The following is a 19,398-nucleotide window of genomic DNA, read 5'->3' as shown; positions in this document are numbered from 1 at the left end:
CGATTTTTGCTTCCAGGGGGGAGGGGGGAGGGCAGCAGCCTCCCCTATCCCGCGCTGGCTACGCCCATGTTTCACAGGATATTGGATATTCAAAGTTCAACCTCCACTCATAAATTTTGATATGGAATTGATAGACAAAAAAGTGATGTGTTTAATCCCGTAACAAGCGTTTCACTACGCATGGGTGCTTGAGGACAAAGGCCTTGGACTTACCTCCACATAGTGCCTCTAGATGGAGGTTCGATGAGTCGTCCATGTCCATTCACTCTTTCCAGGAACAGGCATGTTAAAAAGAGCAGAACTATTCGCAGCCATCCCATCTCTCCTGGCCTGGAATGAAATACCATAAGAATGTGTCAAATCCGGTGTTGGTGCCGCGGAAGCATATACGCAAACTGATGAAAATGATGAATTGCATGCATGATTGAATGGAATTAAGTGGTTTTATGGATTCCCTCTCCAGAATTCAGACGATTCAGACAATTAATCAAGCATTTCTCCTATTAATTGCATCCAGTACAAGCATGTATCATTCACATCAGTTACAAAATAGAAGTTTCGTTCTTATATCTCGCGTGCTAATGTTTGTATCACCAAAGAAATCATTTCAAAATTTATATCAAAGTCACAAAGGATACTATTGAACGCGTTTGCGCTCAATCAAATCATTTTCAGTGTCGATTGCTTTCCCAGAGTCCAGGAAGTTATTATTTTTCCCTTTTATTTAAATTCCTATGCTTCAATCACTATTTCTATTTGCTCACAACAGTCATATTTTATATGAACGAAAGTAAAGTGGCTAAATTTTTATCTAACAGAGATCGATTAACTACATGACTACATTTATATCGATGGGCAGCCAAGGATTTCGCTTTATGTTGCCGCGCAATTTTAGAGCACGCCATTCCTCCTTCATTATTCACTTCGCCTTTCATTAGATGTTAAGGTCAGACAACTTGTTTTACACTGTCAGTATTTTACGCTTCTCGTTATTTGAACTTGGTGGTATTTTTCCTATCGTTAATTTTGGTCACGACCTCAAGAAAATTTATTTAGAAGATACGGAACACCTGGGGAGTACAGGACTCATCCCAGATTTATGGAGCTAATAATGAGCATTTTTAGAGCCTGAGAAATATATCAGGGCTTATTCTGACTAAGAAGACTTATTAATCGGCCGTAATACTTCTTTACATTTCCGTCGGCGAAAAAGTATTGATATGTCACAATAAATATCTTATTGCCCTGATTATGATCTCCCCTATTTCCTTACTGCGCTTTCAGTTTATCCGTTGGACCGTATATTTTGTATTTTGACCCTAGAGGATATTCGGTGTAGGGTGCCGCTCTTTGAGTATAATTCACAGAGTGAATACAAGTAGAAATTACAAATTTCAATACCCATTTTAGCGAAATATATTTCCTTTTGAAAAATATCATTTTCGCTGGTAATAAATACAAATTCGATGTTAAATATATCATTAGCTACGTGAGTGATTTCCGAATCCTTACTCATTTTTACCGTTGAGATCTTCCACCCGGCACGTGACTCATCATTCCTTCACCTTCGTGATGTAATGTCCTGTCTACTTCTATTCAAGGTCTATGCTGTGGGAAATCATTCTAGATGGCGTATAATATCCACCTTAAGTATTATTATTAGGTATTTATTCCGCTTGTAACGCTATCAGTTTTCTGAATTCCTGTTCTTAAAACATGAAGTCATTCTTAAAGAAACACGTATGTTTCGGTTGTCCTAGCAGTTAATAATTAGGGTTAAAGGCTATATTTCAGCGCGCATATACAGTATGTTCGAACGTGACTCTTGCAATGGGTGTTATTTGTTACTACGTTATCTGCATACTACATTCTTTTTCCCTGTTAACGCTGACAACAACTACTGCACCCAACGTGTATAATAATGTTACATGATATCGACGCATCCCTTCACTTGCTCGTACCTCTTTCACTGTCTCGTAGCAATATCAAATGTTACATGTGAACTAGGTGTCTGAACTCAATTTATCACAAAAATTGCGATCAAATTTAGACAAAACCTGAACTATGAAGTATTGGACTGAACGTTATTTATTTTATGATCACTTTTTATGAGACCTTAGTATTATCATAATTATATTTATAATAGCTTTTTTATATATTTTTATTGAGGTAGTCGTATTTTGCTTAATGAGATAAGCTCATATTCTCATTGAAAAACGTCAAATTTTAGGCACAAGACATTTTTCTTGGAAAGCTTTAAGAAATATATTTATGGCTGTTGAAATTATATTCAGTGCCTGCAATTTTATCGTAGAGTAATTAAAAAACTTTTTAGTAAAGCAGTAGTTAGGCCCCGCAAACTAACTATTTTTAGTACTAACAATGATTTTTTATACCACTAGTGGTATAAAAAATCTACCTAGTAGTATAAAAAATCTGCCAATACTAAAAATTTATTTGTCTCAAAAACTTATGCAAACTTTCAAGTTTTATTTAAAATTTGTCATAATGTAATTTTTATAATTGGACCAGGTATTGCATTTCACCGATTTAAATACAATTTTTTTAGTGCAGTTCTCTTCATTGAATGGCCGATGGCATAAACTAGTTTTATTACGATTTAAATAAAAATATTTAAGCTTCTGTAGTAGTAAGGGTAGTTACTAGGGATGATTGGATTCCAAATGTCGATTTTCGATTCCACCGATTCTCGGGCACGGAATCGGAATCGAGAATCGATCGCCTAAAGTCGATTCCGATTCCATCGATTCCAGAAAGATAAATGTTTTGAGCATAGACGATAAGCTTGGGACATAAAGGCTGCCACACACCTAAGCGGCCGCGGTGTCAGCCTTGCCCGCGCGGAGGATACGCCCGGCACGCGGGTGCTGCGACGAACATGTCTAAGAGGCCTCGGAAACATGAAAATGTCGGCAAGAGCGACAAACCCTGAAATGACGCATGTTCATGAGCAACTTTCAGAGAAAAAAAAAATTGGAAACCACGGGATCGGGAAGCAATGCATGCGTTTTCCGTTCTTTTATTAACCGCTGATCACGGCAAATCAAATTATTGCGATTATGAATCACATTCGGAGAATTCATCTGGACCTCCAATTTTAAAGTATAATAGATCGAAATATATTCTTTTATTTTCGAATGATATTTAAAGTCTGATGATAATAAAAACGTGCAGAGAGCGAGTTTTCCTGTGAAAAAAAGTTTCTTATAAATACGTACTGAGAACGGTTTTTTTTATATATGTAACTTTTTTAGACTAACACGCGTCTGCGTCAATAATAAAAAATTTAGACACATTCGCGTTTGTATATCCCAGTTTCATCAATGCAACCCTTGAGAAAGTTGATACTTGCTTGGCATAAGCCGCCGCGGCCTCCGGGCGGACTCGACAGTTTGCGTTCGGCCGCCACCGCGCACCCGCCAGGCTGCTCTGGTATGTATGGACGCAATGAACGCTACATTATTGTTTAGCCACGGCGGCCAAACGAGAATGTAGCCACCGCGGCTATTGCTATTTTTAGGGATGGTCGGATCGGATACCTCGGATACAAATATCCGTGGATATTGCCCTTCATCGGATACATCGGATCCAAAGTCGCGGAAGACATCGGATCTGGACCGAAATTTTAAATAATAGCTTCAGTGAATGCAACGCCCCATCAGGATGGAAAGAGTTCCTTCGAATGCGCCGCGGCGACGGCGTATCGCATGCGACGGCGCGCCGTCGCATGCGATACGCCGTCGCTTTTGTCGTTTACTGCGATGGGACAGTAAAATTCGGGGGAAACGTGCGTGCGGAAAATTTGAATTCAGTCGATGGTAGGGCGATAGCCAGGAATTTTGTTAAGGGGGGGGGAGTCCAAAACCAGGGGAGGGGGAAATTTTTAAACAACAGGGTACAAAGGAGAGGGTTTCAAACTAATTTTAACACCCTTATAATTGAAAAAACTTCATTTTTTTCATTTTTGTAAATTCATGATTTTTAAATAGTATTTTGTTTCCTTTTAAGAAGGAAAGTAATTGTGCTTTTATATTTTGGGGGGTCCTCTCGCTACGCCACTGGTCAGTGGTTCATCCTAAAATTTTTCCTATTTTCATTTCCAAACCCAAGCGTAATAGTTTAGGCCCTGAGTATGTATAGATGTTTTTAAAAAACAACTTGAAAGCCCATAAAATAATTTTTAATTTATAAAAATATTAAAATGTGTATGAAAATCTAAAAAGCATTCCATTGATTGTATGTACCCAGAATAAACTTGAATAATGACTTTGTTTAATGGCAGGAATTTGAAAATGCATTTGGATTCGAAAATATCCGATTCGAAAGATCTGGCTCCAAAAATCCTGGATCCGTCCATCCCTAGTTATTTTATTCCATTCAATTCTTAAATTTTAATGACAGCAATGCTACAGCTAAATCAAAATACCACCTGTTAGAAGGAATAAGAATCGATGGAATCGGAATCGAGAATCGGGAATCGATTTGAAGGAATCGGAATTGGAATCGGAATCGAAAAAAAGTGGAATCGACTCATCCCTAGTAGTTACCCGAAATTCTCATTACGAACGTTGATTATTTCTTCTTTTCGTGATTAGAAGCTTGTATTTTCTTCAATGACTCTGACCATTCCTCTTACCGACCGGTGGATTAAGGCAGAAGGCCAACCCATGATTACTGTGAATAAGTATTTCCAAAATAATTCGAATTTTGTTATTGCTATTATTTTTCTAGATCTATCTTTATCTTTTGCCTACACGGTTCTAAGGATTATTTATTTGAATTGCATTTTGGGGCAGTAAGTAGTTATAAAAGATTAAATGACATATTGGTGACTATAAAAATTTCATTCCGTGATATTAAAATATTCAATGGAGGAAATAATTCAGGTGTACGTCGTTTTCAATGACCTTCAGCTTAGCGTGCGCCTACCATTACTTCCTCATACTTCATAGCTGGTGGCCTCACATCGGTCACATTCCGCCCTGTTTAAGGATTTCTTTCCCGTAATCACCTCACGATCCATCATCAGCCTTCTGATTCTAAAATGGTCAACTGCAGCTGATTTATAGTTGACGGCAGCTGTGAGTCCTGAGCTAATCCATTCACAGCAGTTCCGCTGTCATAGATCATTCCTATCGTGTTCAAAGTATTATCCTACCCGTCATTCTTCAGGGAGTATTTTTGTCATAAATAACTGAATCGTTGTAAATTCTTGACCATTATCATCCCAATTTATTGATTTCGGTTTGAATAATGATCATGATGGTAAAAAGATATCGAGCAACCCTAATCCTAATAATGGGTACTGTGAGCGGATTCCTACGAGTACAATTTACTCCGAATGTCACGGATCGCCGGAGTAGTCATGAGAAAATTCGTTGTTGCGTTAAAGCTGCATAAGGTGTCTACCAAAATTAGTCTCTAAGCAGTTTCATTGTGATAAGGCACTCAATAGTTTGTTTTCAAATGACTTGTTAAGCTATTCAAACAAATTTTCTAACTAATCACGGTATAAAGTACTTGCCTGCCAAACGAGAGGTCGCAGGTTTGAGCCCCGCTTGGGTAGTTTATCGGTATCCTATGAATACTATGGATGTTCATGTGTACGTTTAATTGTAACTTGTTGGAAAAAAATACAATATAAAAGGCCAATTTAGTGTTTTTGTGGTATGATAAAAAATTGATAAGCTGTATTGGTGATACGAAATTAGGGATAAAGAATTTGGGAGATACGAAATTAGATTCCTTTAGAATTCCTAATTTGTACATCTTTAGTGATCACTCAGGAAAGCAGGGCTCCACTGTGTTTTTGTTCCCAAGCTCTGCCTCAATCCCTCGTGCACCTCGGTCACCCGCGAACTAGTATCTCACTCCCGTAAAAAAAATTTCAAGCGAAGAGCGAAGCGTGCGATCGGGTCTTACATAGCATTCGGGTCACGCAACGAGCACCGTATCGCACGGCGCTGATTGCGAACGTTTGGCAAGCGAAGCAACAGCCCAGTCGTTTTCCAATCTCTTCGACTCGGGTAGACAAGACAGTTCCCCACCCACACCCTCCGCTTCCCTGTGAACGAAGCGACGAAGTGGGTCGCTCTCATGGCTAATGTCGATTTCTCAGCACGTTACTCCGGTCTGGTCAAGCGCTCGTAACAATCTGGCGGGATTGAAAGAATACCGCGCGCAAAGTAATCTCCCAAGAGGCGATGGGAAAAACGTCCGTTAGGCGCGATTGAAAGCAATGAGGGCGTTTTTGGACTGAATTTTAGGCCCCATAAAATGGCGATCGCCCCACATCGATAAATTTTGAAACCATTTTCTGCTTCCACCAATGTTAACCCCATATTTTATCGATGCAATAAAATATTTCAAAGAGAAAGAGATGGTCGTGGCTGTAAACCCGGAAGAACCTATTCTTCAACTCTCAACATCCGTTATTTTATGCACTTTAACTGGCCGTATCTATCATCAAGGCCATCGAATAAAGACGCTTAGATTTTCTCACGCGTCAGCCAGCTGTCTGGAAACCCTGGTTTCCTCGCTATCATAGAAATTAGAAATGAATGTCTGACGAATTCTTATCTTTAAGAAAGTGGTGACGTAGAATTACTGAAAACAAATGAGGAATATATAATCTGATAATCACGAACAAGACAACAATTATTTTCGGAAAACCATCGAGCAGCACGCGTAAAACTCTCAAAAATAAAACTAATTACCTGCATTAGCCGCAAATTTTTCTGTAATACCTACACCCATTCAAATAAGATTGAATTATGCACATTTTAAAATAATAAACAGTGTTTAGCTGTCATTCTCACTTCGATAAGTAGTAATCTGTTTTGATTGGCATTACGTAAAGTGTGTCTCGAGTCAGACATTAGTTGATTGGAGTCGTCAGTGAATCGAAATCGTTCGACGAGGATAAATTTGAAAGATTTGAATCTATCGGAGTCACTTCTTACTTAGTCACAAAAGTACTGCGACGCTATTTTACGAATATGCCGCATTACTCTTTTACGTATACACCGCAGCTGTGAAAATCTCGCTCAAGAAAATTTTCAAATCCCTTATTGTTTTACCCTGGAGTATTTTTACTCTATATCTTACTATATTTTAAATTATGTTTTTAAATTAATAAATTTAACTCATACTATTTGGAAACCAACCTTTCAATGTCGTCCATTTTTACTAATTCGCCACAAAAATTTACCGAGATACTTTTAGTTTTAATTCTAAATTTGTCATGGACATTCGATTGTGATCTAAATGAAAATTACGGACTCGTTTAACACTAAGAGGTAAGCCTGATATACTTTCTCACGATAATGTACAGATTTTCTTGAAACTTCAAAAATGTGTTTATACTGTGTTATCCCTGGATGAGGGCTAAAAAAATTAATTAATCTCCGAGTTATTTTATAAAATACGATGTCTTATGGAGCATGGCATAAATTACCATATGGACCAATTCTACAAGTAAAAATCCTCTTTTTTGATCTTAATAAAATACGCAAAATATGATTACGAAAGATCCTAAGAAAATTAAAGAACTAAAAATATCCAAGAAAAAAATTGGCTTCTACTGTTTCGACATCAATGTATTGCAAATTCAGCTTATCTGTCCATCCATGACACGCGGTCCTTGTATTGAACACATTTACATGCTCTCTAAGATATTATCGACTATAGTATTAGTTACTTATGACCTAAACCGGTAAAAGTTTACATTTTAGGAAAGCAATTACGATGAAATTAGCTTCTCAACACTTACGAAGTCTCTTGTGTGACGCGGACCATTCATATTAGGCATGCAACGAGACCACAAGTATTAACATTGAGGGTTGTATTATTCGCAAGACGATTGATGGAAGGTATTGCAATTATGGGAAACGACCGTGTGTTTCAGTTCGGAGGACATGGGTCTAAGATACCAAATACGAGGTGTGTTGAGAAAATAATGGGAATTTTTTTTATTTCGCGTGTTGTGAGAGTCCGATTGTCATTTTTTTTATTGTACTGGTAAAAATTCCCCTTTAGTATGCTAATATATTCAGCTGTATTCACTGTTTACTTAGTCTGTGGCAGCTGCTTAGGTTGAACGTGATATTATGAGCTCGGCGATTTTCGTTTGTTAAAAGAAATGGATCGAAGGATTACTGCAAAGCAAATAATGATTGGAAAGCAAAGGATGACCAGCAAATAAAGTGAAGCAATATGTTTGGAATGTTAACAAAGGCCTGGAAAGACTTGTAAAAAGGGAAAGAAATTGTTATGGGCATCCGATCTAATTAATATATCAAATGGGAACCATTTAGAAGATGACAACATTAATGTAGACGAATAAGTCAATATTTTTTTCGAAAAACTAAAATTACCATTATTTTCTGAACGCACACAAAGCTGAAAACACTCAATAAATATACCAAAGAGTTCAGAGTGATTCCGGCGGCCTTGCCGCAATGAGTACCTGTTGCAAATAGCGTTCCGTCTGTCAAAAAAATTCACTAAATCTACAATAGGCAGCTCCTCCGCCGTAGTGCCGATAAGAAAAAACACGGGCTTCAAAAACTTGCAATGAAAAAGTGGCCACAATTCATTTGAGATTTAAAGGTTAAAAACTCATCGTTCTAGAAGATATTTCGGCAGCGGATAGAAAGTTCCAGTTGTCAATTTTAGGTCATGCTTCTTTATGCATTCGGCCTCATCTAGGCTACGGTTTTCGGGGAACTATAGAAATTCCTGGAAGCTCGCATTAGAATGCTCTGACCCATACTCTGCGTGGACGAATCTATAGACGTTAGGGACCAGTTATTGCCTGGAGATGACTCGAGTGATCGGGCTTTTGGGAAAATAGTATATTATCTAAATTTCTAGGACCGTAAAAATTAGAGGTATATTATGAATGAAAGAAAATTTGTAACCGCAAGCGATTGATTTTTTTCTGGTCCACTCGAGCCACTTTATCAAATGAAAGGATAAAAATTCCTTTGCAGTTTTATTTTTATCTATTTCACCGAAGGCAAAGCAAAATTACTTGTCGTTTACTCATGATGGCATTGAATTCCTTGAGAAGGAAACCAAAAACTATAATGAGAAGATTGAGAGGACTTTTTCCAGAATTTATAATTTTTTACCGATTGATATGGGTTATACCAGTGGCGTAGCCAGGAATTTCGTTCTGGGGGGGTGGGGGGGGGGGTCCAACACTAGGGCGGAAATTTTTTGAAAAACAGGGCACTAAATAGAGGGTTATAAACTAATTTTTAACACTTTTCATAATCGGAAAAACTTCATTTGTTGAAGAAATATTTTGTAAATTCATGGTTTTTCAATATTTTATTTACTTTTATGAAGGAAAATTATTATGTTTTTATGTTTCGGGGGGGTCCGGACCCCCCGGGTCCCCCTTGGCTACGCCACTGGATTACACCGCATATGTGTCATTCTGTAGGTTAGTACTTCATTGAAGAAATGGCGTTCGGAAGTATATCAGCTATTATCAAGTCCAAGAAATATAAAAAACATTTTTATTTTCAAAATTTCAGAAACTCATATTCTATTGACGTGTAACTAGCGATGAGTATTCTAGCTGTTTGGCCTAGAAAAGGCCGGAAAATTTTTAAAACATAAAAAATTGGATCTATATCGTGGGAATGGTCCCTTAGGGATGAAAGTCACAGGAGAACACATCCATGCAGGAAGAACCCGACCGTGACTGGGTCACATCCGAAAGCGGCAATCGTTTTCTCACTATCTAGTCCGATACCTATTTCCCAATCGTGAATAAGAGGACTCGACTGCAATCGTCTGCTGTCCCTTGCCACGCGGAGTCCGAGAATCTTTCATCGTGAACGCTCCTCCCCTTGTTCTATACATTCCCCGAGATTGAGCTATCTCGATGCCACACTTTGGCCGTTTGTCCCTGATTCATTGAAGTGAGGCGAGTAATTTTCGAAGAGAGATTGACATAACAATCGAGAAATCCTTTTTGCCTCACTAGAAAGGGCACTTGACGTCCAGTATCAAATGGTTGAATAGAAAGATTGATTTTTGAAATGGGTTGGGAAAGGAAGCTGACAGCGCGTGTTCGCGTGAATTTTTCTCTATGTTTCCATCAATAAGTAAGCGAAGCGATGTGGTCTAACTCATCGTTATGGTGGTTTAGAAACTTTAGCTCTTCTTGCTATGTCATCGGAAATTTTGGCTTTTCATATTCATATGAGTATTATGAGCATAATCGAAAGTGTTTTTCACAAAATCAATCTCAAAGAACGAGTCTTTTATATATTTCCTTGTTTGCCACTGCTAGTGTACCGCTGTCATGCAGTTGCGTAACTTTAACTTAAAGTTCTGCCATTAAATTTTTAGGAACGCATATAGCTTCCTGGATATTTTCAGCTTCATTTCTTCCAAATGCTTGGGGTTGATAATTTATTTGCCCCTTCGGCTTCAACTATAAGTTTTGAGGAAAGACATTTTAAATTTTCTGACTTCACTTCATTGCAATTTAGCTAATTTTTATACCCTTCCTAATTTTTATATTTGGAAATATACTTCATGAATTATTTTTGTTTTCTGTAATGATGATCTGTTTCTCTACTTTCAGCTATGCTCCTTTTCTTTTTGTGTAACTTACCGTTTTTTTTCCTCCTGGGATAAATACTGCAAATGCATAGCATAAATCGTTCTTTGCCTCTATAACTCATTTAATCCTGCACAGGGGCCGTATTCTGTATTTCGTCGGTACCGCACCGGTCAGTTTCCCTTCCCAGCCCACCGACAGCACATCATTCCGTACCGACGACGGCACTTTCAGCGATTCTGTAAGGCCGTCGGTTTCAATCCAGTCGGTACGGTTCCCTCTCCTTCCCAAACAGGGAAAATCCGAATATATCCGAAGTTAATCGTGTCTCCACCAATGAAAGAATGGTAAAAACAAGTGAAGACTCATTGGCACAGTTTGTTGTTGTCATTCTCAATCTTTTTATTTGCGGAAATTACGACTTATTGCTAGATTAAGATAATCGATATTGGATAAGTTGTTAAGAATGCTTATATAATGTGTGGTAGTAATGCTGTACCTACAGAATCGAAGGAAACAATATTACAACATCACAATAAAGTTTGTATGTGATGGAGATTGTTGATGCTGGAATGAATTATTGAAACTATCCTTAAGATCGTAGTTTCATTTTTTAAATATTGGTTCCGTATTATGCTATTTATTCATGATTTGGTAATATAGTTGTCATTAAGTAAGTTCCGTCTAAATGTTATCAACGGAAGGTTATGCCATTGGCACCGTAGCAGACGAAAATAACATACCATGGAACGTGAACGTACGTAGGATTCAAATGCAAATGTCATATTACAGGAACAAGTTAGGAAATTGTTATAGAAATATGGAGCTGGGTGTAATTAAAAGAAGTGTAATGACGAGGAAGTAAATAAATTGTGATTGGGTGAAATACATATGTATAAGTTGCGCATTCCAAGTGAGAGAAAATGATAAATTTGCGGTAAACCTCATACTTATTAACAAATATCTTCTTTTATCGTCAAGGGAATCGATGGCTGACGATGAAATGAAATATAGTTGCCTGTTACAAATGAAAGAAACTGATACCGTTGTGGCAAACTTCATACTTAAATAAAAAGATCTTATTTCTATGCCGAGAGAAACGCCAAATTGATGATTGAGTGAAATAACAGTCGCCTATTCAGAGTGATATAAAGTGATAGCATTGCGGCAAAACTCATATTTAATCAAAAATATCTGTTTTATGTCAAAGGAGCAAATAAATGATGATAGAGAGAAATAAAGCCTATTACAAGCGGGTGAAATTTCACTTAAGTGGTAACATAAATGAGAGAGAGTCATTATATGTTAGCAAACCTCATGTTTATTAACCATTATCTTATATTTCTGTCAGGGTAATTAATATAGATGATGACACAGTGAATTATAGAGGCGTATTTGAAGGGGCAGAAAAATATAACATTGCAGAAAACCTCATTATTTACTCGGTGATGAGGTAAAAACAAAATAAAACGTACAATGCGCACCGGGGAGTTCATGAAACCCACAAGTCGGTGGCCGTATCGACACATTTTTGCTGTCGGTACGGTTACCGACGATCTCCCGTCCTCTCGTCGGTGCCGCACCGATCGGGTTCGTACAGAATCGCACGACTTCTTACCGGGAGTCGGTGTGACGTCGCACCCGACGAATCGGTGCCGCACCGATCGGTTTGGAGTTACAGAATACGGCCCCAGATTGTCTTCCCTGGTATTTTCTGCTCTTTCTTGCAGAATAGCGAGCATTAAAACAGGGGAAAGGCCAAAGTTGCAAATAATGGAAGGAAGAGAAAAATCATACGTGAGTATATACGTTTCCGCCGGTTTCTACTTGGTTTTTCTCATGAAAGTGCCGCTGTTCGGACTATTGTGGCTGTACAAATGATCCTAAATATTCCATCTCAAGGTCAGTCCCCCCGCACGATTTCTTCCATCACGGAAACGCTATAAATGATTTCGTTTCCGTACATGTTCAGTTAGTACTGGTGAAACTGTGTTATTGTCATGTGTTTCATCCTCTCGCGGACTTCCTGGGGAAAATTCTTCTAGAAAACACACATGAATACTCATACGGCGAAAACTCTCACGAAGTTCACCCAGCTTCCTGCGTTAGCCGGAAGGAAGGCTGGGTCGTCGAACCACTTCTGTCCGCGGTTAATCTTCAGTTCCACTTCTTCTCCTCTTCGAGATTATTCATTTTCTCTTTCTCTCTTTGGGAAGTGTCGGCGTCAAGGCTATCTGAGAGCGTTGAAGGTAGCCGGAGGGGAGAAATTTCACCTCCCAAAAAAATATCAAGGAGACTGCGTAGAGGAGGCTCAATTCCATCCCATCGAAATCTGATTTCTGTAGCCACTTCGGTCGCATTTTAATCGGTTTTCCATTGTCCGCGGCGGTGTGATGAATGCAATGGAATTCACTTTTTTCCAATATTTTGCAGTATAATGTTGGTCATTGCGAGGAATGACATTGAAAAGTAATAAATTTGATAGATCACATGTAGATATACAGATAGATGTGTATAAATTTCGGTTAATACCCCTAATTATACCTTATTTCCCCGTGAAACTCGGATCAATTTGTCCGTTGGTGAAACGAGTGGCGACTTTTGAAAACCTATTTAAATTCGCGGTGGGTATCAACTCATTAAGAGGCCGACTTGAGGATCCTCTTTTGTAATATTCGTGAAATATATCGCCCGTCAGTTTCTGAAGGCGAATAAACTCGTTCCGAAGGTATAAATTTGGCGCCCTGACTACGGCGAAAGTTTTTACTCGACGAAAATCCATCGGAAGGAAGTCATTCCTCCCCTCTTCTCTCACGTTTCTCAACGCGCACAATGTCCCACATTTTCAAATTCTTTCCCGTTTACAATTTCATTATACATTAGTCCGGATATATGCGGGATCTTCCTACCTCCTTTCAATCACCGACTTTAATGGGAAAGTTCTCGATCCGCTTTGTTTTTATTCCGCGCTTTTTGACCTCCGTGTGATTCAACTGCGTCCCACACAACCTCTGGAAAAGGGAGCCGTCCGCAGTTCAGCGACCGGAACACCTCCGCTGAACCGAGTATCATAATACGGTCTCCGTGATCTCCGGCGACGCCTACTCTGAGCGCTCGCACAAGGACGCTTTGGCCTTGACTTCAGCTGGAAGCGCGATGTTTGAAATCTCAGGTGGTACTATTTGTCATGTTTATCGAGTGGAGAAACTGATGGTGGCGAGTTTTCTTGGAGCTCAAGGAATCGTAGGAGTCTTTGATTTTAGGTCATATATTTGGAAATTTTTAAGAAAATTCAATATGCATTTTCCTCTCGGGAGAGAAGTGAGGTTCCTGAGAGGAAAAGTCGTTGGAACTGAACAGATGTTGTTCTTCAAACTAATTACAGACTTGGAGAATCGATGACTTTCGTGAAAGGCCCAGAGTGAATGATTAATGGCTGGACTAGCTGTTTTGAGGGAGTGACTCCATTGACTGGCTTGTTGGTCTCAGATATATAATAATTACGATATAGTTTTTTGCTACTAAAATTAGGTCATTCAATGGATACAGTTGATCTATCATTATGATGCAAATATAATTTTCATAAGACTTAACCTCTATTTGATATCGGTTAAAGCGATCTTTGATGTTTCTAATAAATTGAAAGATGCTACATTTTATCAGTTGCCTATTAATTTATTGTAGGTATGCCTTAATTGCAGTATTTTTGGATTAGAGGCGGCACAAAAAGAATCTTTTATTCGGTAATTCACTTTGATGGGAGATGGCTTGGTGACGTAATTGGTAACATATCTGACTGGCAATCGCGAGATCGGGATTCGGATCCCGGAAATATTTTTGTAATGTGAATTTCTTCCTTGGTGTAAGGAACTTTGCACCACAGCTTGTGATTGCCTACAAAGTTCTTTGTTACATGCAGTTCTTTGGGAAACCGATATGTTTATGAAAAAAATAATGCGCTACATTAATGTACCTACTAGAATACGGCCAACTCTCTAACCATGTGGTTAATTTCAAAATTTATTTAACCATTTATTTCATTAACGAGTTTATTTAAATCATTTTCGATGGTTTATTGATAATTATAATTCACATTCATCCAAAGAAAGTAATTCTAACGGATTTTTAGGGCGTGATGGAAAGATTTCAAAGTTTTTTCTGCTTTCCCAATCTCCTGATTATTCCTATCATTTACGCAATACCTTAATTCCTTAACATTATGATCACTACGTATTTATATTTTGTATCTCAGATGGCTCGTCCAATAACTCTTCGCACTTGTGGAACGACCTCGCGGTCCACCGGAAGCGATTAGATCGAAATCTTCGTGTAGGTGCATGAAGATTTCCTCTGACTTACGTCTTCATTGGTACAAGCATAAAAATAAATTTTCCATGTATATCTTGTGATAATAATGGAAAATCTTTGGGCGAATAAAATATAAAGAAAGGCGTAACAGTGTGAAACAGAAAAAATGACCTTATCGTGGAATGGGAATTATTATTTTTTAAAGGCCACTGATTTGTATTCTTTCGACGAGTTCGGCCCAAACCACTGCCTCTCATCTTGATAAAGCACCCACTGACCGATATCCTCCAAGTATAACAATCCCAGTTCTTTAAGGCCGCTGAAAATCATTGTATTCTAACGTACCCGGGGAATAAAATTACTATAGAGCTAGAATAGTGGTTGTTAAAAATTAATGCTCCTATACTTTTTGAATATGCATGACAAATGACTTGTTAAATGTGACTTTTTACATATTTATGATGTATAACTAGGAGTCTTTAGTCATTACTCATTCCTTTCCAAGTTGCCTCTCAAATGAGTAGCCTGATAAAATATTTGATTGAGATTGTATTTACGACTAACTATTGGAAGAAAATTTCATCAATGTTAACGTTCTCTTCCATATCAACAACGCCCATCTATGATCAAATACTTTCATCGGCAGGGTCGAAAATATTTTTCTAAGCGAAATACTATTTATTAAAATAAGTCTTTGGAAAAATATTGCAAAACCAACGAATATACGAGTAACCCAAAAATTTATGTTCAATTTACAGTTATTAAAGTCATAAGTCGGCATTTTTCGTGTTGACCAGTCTCAATTATCGTCAGCTTCTGCTGAATTTTGAATTTCTGTTCAAAATTATATAATTTATGAATGGACACATTTTAATTGGATATGTCTTCCTATTACAATTAAATTAAATTTTTATGTATTATTTTTAATTGACGAGCAAATGTGAATTATTTTTTTAATGTATAATTTTTTACTGTAGTTGACGTTGCTACCGTGATTTCAGTGGCACGGAAGAAAGCTCGAAAAAAACGCATTCCCCTGACTCAAGATTAAGAGCAGGCATTTTTTTTCTCTTAAAAAATCAAATTTTAGATCTAAAATTTATATTTAGTTTCTTTATTTATCGTTACGACGCACCCACATTCAAACAAAATAACAATCATCACGTTGGTCGAGAGATGACAATGCCAAATCGCGTGAATAAGCCCTCTCGGTAAAAATAGCCTGGCATTGAATCAGTAGCCAAACAACTCTCCTGTTGACTATTCATTGCATGTTCTATATAAAATGACTAAAAATATATCTTCACAATATATTCTGATAATTCTGTCATCGCACTGTATATTTTCTATTCTACATTCTTAAACTCCAGTAATAACTCCTTTATCAACCTTTGACTATATCTTTCTTTCTCCACCTTCGAGCTTCAACACAACTTTCCGTTCGTAATCACCAAATTTCGTGCGTATACATTTTTTCGCTCTTACATGCATTTCTTCAAAATATTCAGCTTCAACCTGATTCTCTTGCAATGACTATCTAATTTATGAACCACATTCTGCGGGAATCGGAGTAAACATCTTGATTGAATTTCTGTATTTTTTCTCAGTCGCGATCATAAAATGCCATAACTTTTTCGGTCACTCTAATTCTTCATTTCTCGTTATCAACCCATGTATTCTCGAAATATTGTATGGATGCTCTACTTGTATTTGATATTTATGCGATTATTCCCATTTATTCTGAATTTCTTTTTTTTTCCAGAGAATTTCATTTTCTGCCAACTTGCTAATAAATACCTCCAAAAAACTCAATATTTTGGATTTTAATCATTGACAAATTTATTGGTAAAATAAACTTGCTGGTATGATTTTAAAGCTTGATAACATTGTCATTTATCATCTTCCTTTGCTAGTTGGCTGTATAGCATGATTTCAATGCTGCGGAAGCTAGAAAGATAACGTATTCCTGAATATAAATAATATTTTGCTACGTGAGTATTAGACGATTATTTCATAACAATAAGCGATTGGAACTGTGAAACGTGTAGTATGACCATGGTTAAAGATTTATTACTAAGTCCATTGAATTAGAGACTTCGGAGTTGAATTTTACTCAAAATTCACTTTAAAGGGCGGGATTAAATTAATAAGGAAATGAGCAAGCTTAACTATTTGTCATAAAAACAGTAATGTCAATTAATATTGCATGAATACATTATATTCACCCTTAAAATTTGATAAAATATGCCTAGGTACATGCAAAAAAAATGGCTTTACTCCACTAATGTTTAGGAAAAAAATTGTCTTCTTCCTTATGCCTAACTTGTGGGAGATACAACGAACGTTTGCTCGAAATCAAACCGCCTCAGTATTGATTTGAGGAATCGCTATCGCGTCGCTTCGTCTCCCGCGAATGGCAACCGTAAACGTGAACTGTAAATAATACCAGATGTAAGGAAAACACCCATAAAATTCAAAACAGTTGGCGCGCTCCATTCTGTATATCATCATCTCCTTCGAGCGGAGGAAATTCACGCCTCCTCGGAACCAAATGAGGAATCCATAAAAACGAATAAAATGAATGCACACAATCTCCTTTGCCTCAAAAGTAAATTAATCGATTGATTAATTGAAGTGTTGACATGGGAAAGATAGTAAGTCACTAGATGTGAATTTTACAGGAGACGAAAGAAGCTAACATTGCTAACATTGTGAAGCTAATATTAGTGTACAAACTTCGTCAATTGTAGCAACTGATATATTGTACCAATTGACTTTCTACCTTGTCAATGCCCTGCCATGAAGAAACGAAATTTATATTTTTTTCTCACTTAGCCTTTCCGATGTCAACGCTTCAGTTAATAAATCAAGTGAAATACGTAGTAAACAATTTCACAGTGTCATGGCACTTTCGTAGCCAATTTAAATCAAGAGCCTGAGAATCAAGAATATTTTCTCCATATTGGATAAATGGAAATAAACAAGGGGTAGATCGTTCGTTCTAATTTGAAGAGACCTCAGCCTTTATGTTGTCAATCAATTTTTTAAAGATTGAGAGGTTTCAATTGACAATATTTCGAGGATATGAAATGAAGAATTAGAACGATCAAAACATTTAAAGCATTTTATGATTGCGACTAAGAAAAAATAAAAACAGAAAGTCAATCAAGATTTTTACTTCGATCACAATGGGATCCAAAAATTAGACAGTTATTGGAATAGAATCAGACTGAAGCTGAATATTTTAAAGAAATGCAAGTAAGAGCGATATGCGGTGATTGCGAAAAGAAAGTTATGTTTAAGTTCTAAGGTGGAAAAAAATTAATGGAATGTTAGGTTGATAAAGGTATTATTACAGGAGTCAAAGAATGTAGGATAGAAAAAATACAGCGCGATGAAAGAATAATAAAATGACATTGTCAGGTGATTTTTAAATCATTTCACTCGTCTTCTCTTAATATGAAATTGACCTCTTGAATAAAAAAAGTCACTCACCAAAGTCACCTTTCGCAGCAACAACACCGTGGGTCGGCTTGATCGATGTAAAAACTGGTATCACGATCTCACGAAAAGGTGGGAGGATTGATCGACAGGTAGAGGAGGAACGACGAATTCACTGTGAGATTATACGTAATAAAGAGGGCGCGCGGCAGTTTCGTTGGTAGTCCCAACCTGGAACCTCTTTCGCTGTGAAGAAGGGAGTTAACGGTATCTCAAGCCCCCATTCCTTATGGTCCGAGCGCGGAGCGGCGTGCTGCCTGAAGTTCCTCCCGGGCGAAGCCGACGTCGGAATGAATGCCGGTTTATATCGAGGGCATGCGCTGGAAAGTCTCGCGTGGTCTCGCGGTCTGTGCGGCACTCGCTTGCCTACCCTTCACGGTCGATCGTCTCTCGCGGACTGACTTCGCGTGGTGGATGGGCCGACGGGATGGAGGCCTTCACTCCTTTCTTTCGGCTCCCCCTACCGGAAGAGGGCGTGACTTACAAACAGCTGGGATTGGGGAGGCGGAGGAGGGGGATGGGGCAACCGCTAAGGCGGTATGAGGAATTGGAAAGGGGGAGAGACATTACAAGTTCCCAAAAACATGAGTTTACCTTTCACGCATTTTCGACATCAAAAATTTCCGCCTGCTAAGCTCTTTATTTTCTTTCAATTTAACCTAGTTTCTGTTATATACGTCGGCAGGAGTGATTTCATTGCGTGAGTATACCTCAACATTTTGACGTAGTGCCGTGGTGGCTCTTCCGTGTTTATCATTTCAGGAAGATGAAATTCTCCATCATCCAATTTTTTTTCGTGAGGTATTCCCCGGGGAGGATTACTAGATTTTCAGCGTAGATTCCGTAGCACAAAAATCGAGTGACATCATAATGGTTGAGTTCTCTTCAAATTCGAACGAAGGCCCTTTGGTTATTTCCATTTGCCTAATGTGGAGAGAATATTCATGATCATCAGACTCTTGGTTTCAATTGGCCTCAATATTAAA

At 37.9% G+C, this 19,398-nt stretch overlaps 1 protein-coding gene across 1 annotated transcript in view; it reads right to left on the bottom strand.

The window, feature by feature from the left end:
• The window catches only part of LOC124155817, a 70,213-nt gene extending 51,386 nt beyond the window's left edge, over window positions 1-18,827 (bottom strand). The window contains exons 1-2 of the mRNA XM_046529943.1: window positions 18,407-18,827; window positions 214-330 (exon numbers count right to left, since the gene is read on the bottom strand). Of these exons, the coding sequence (XP_046385899.1) occupies window positions 214-320 (107 nt within the window). The 5' untranslated portion in view covers window positions 321-330; window positions 18,407-18,827. The remainder of the gene's footprint in view (window positions 1-213; window positions 331-18,406) is intronic.
• Between the last annotated feature and the right edge of the window lie 571 nt (window positions 18,828-19,398).

This window comes from Ischnura elegans, chromosome 3 (assembly GCF_921293095.1).
Source record: "Ischnura elegans chromosome 3, ioIscEleg1.1, whole genome shotgun sequence".
Classification (NCBI taxonomy): Eukaryota; Metazoa; Arthropoda; class Insecta; order Odonata; family Coenagrionidae; genus Ischnura; species Ischnura elegans.
The sequence above is the reverse complement of the archived record's forward strand: the minus strand, read 5'-3'. Positions and strand labels throughout refer to the sequence as shown.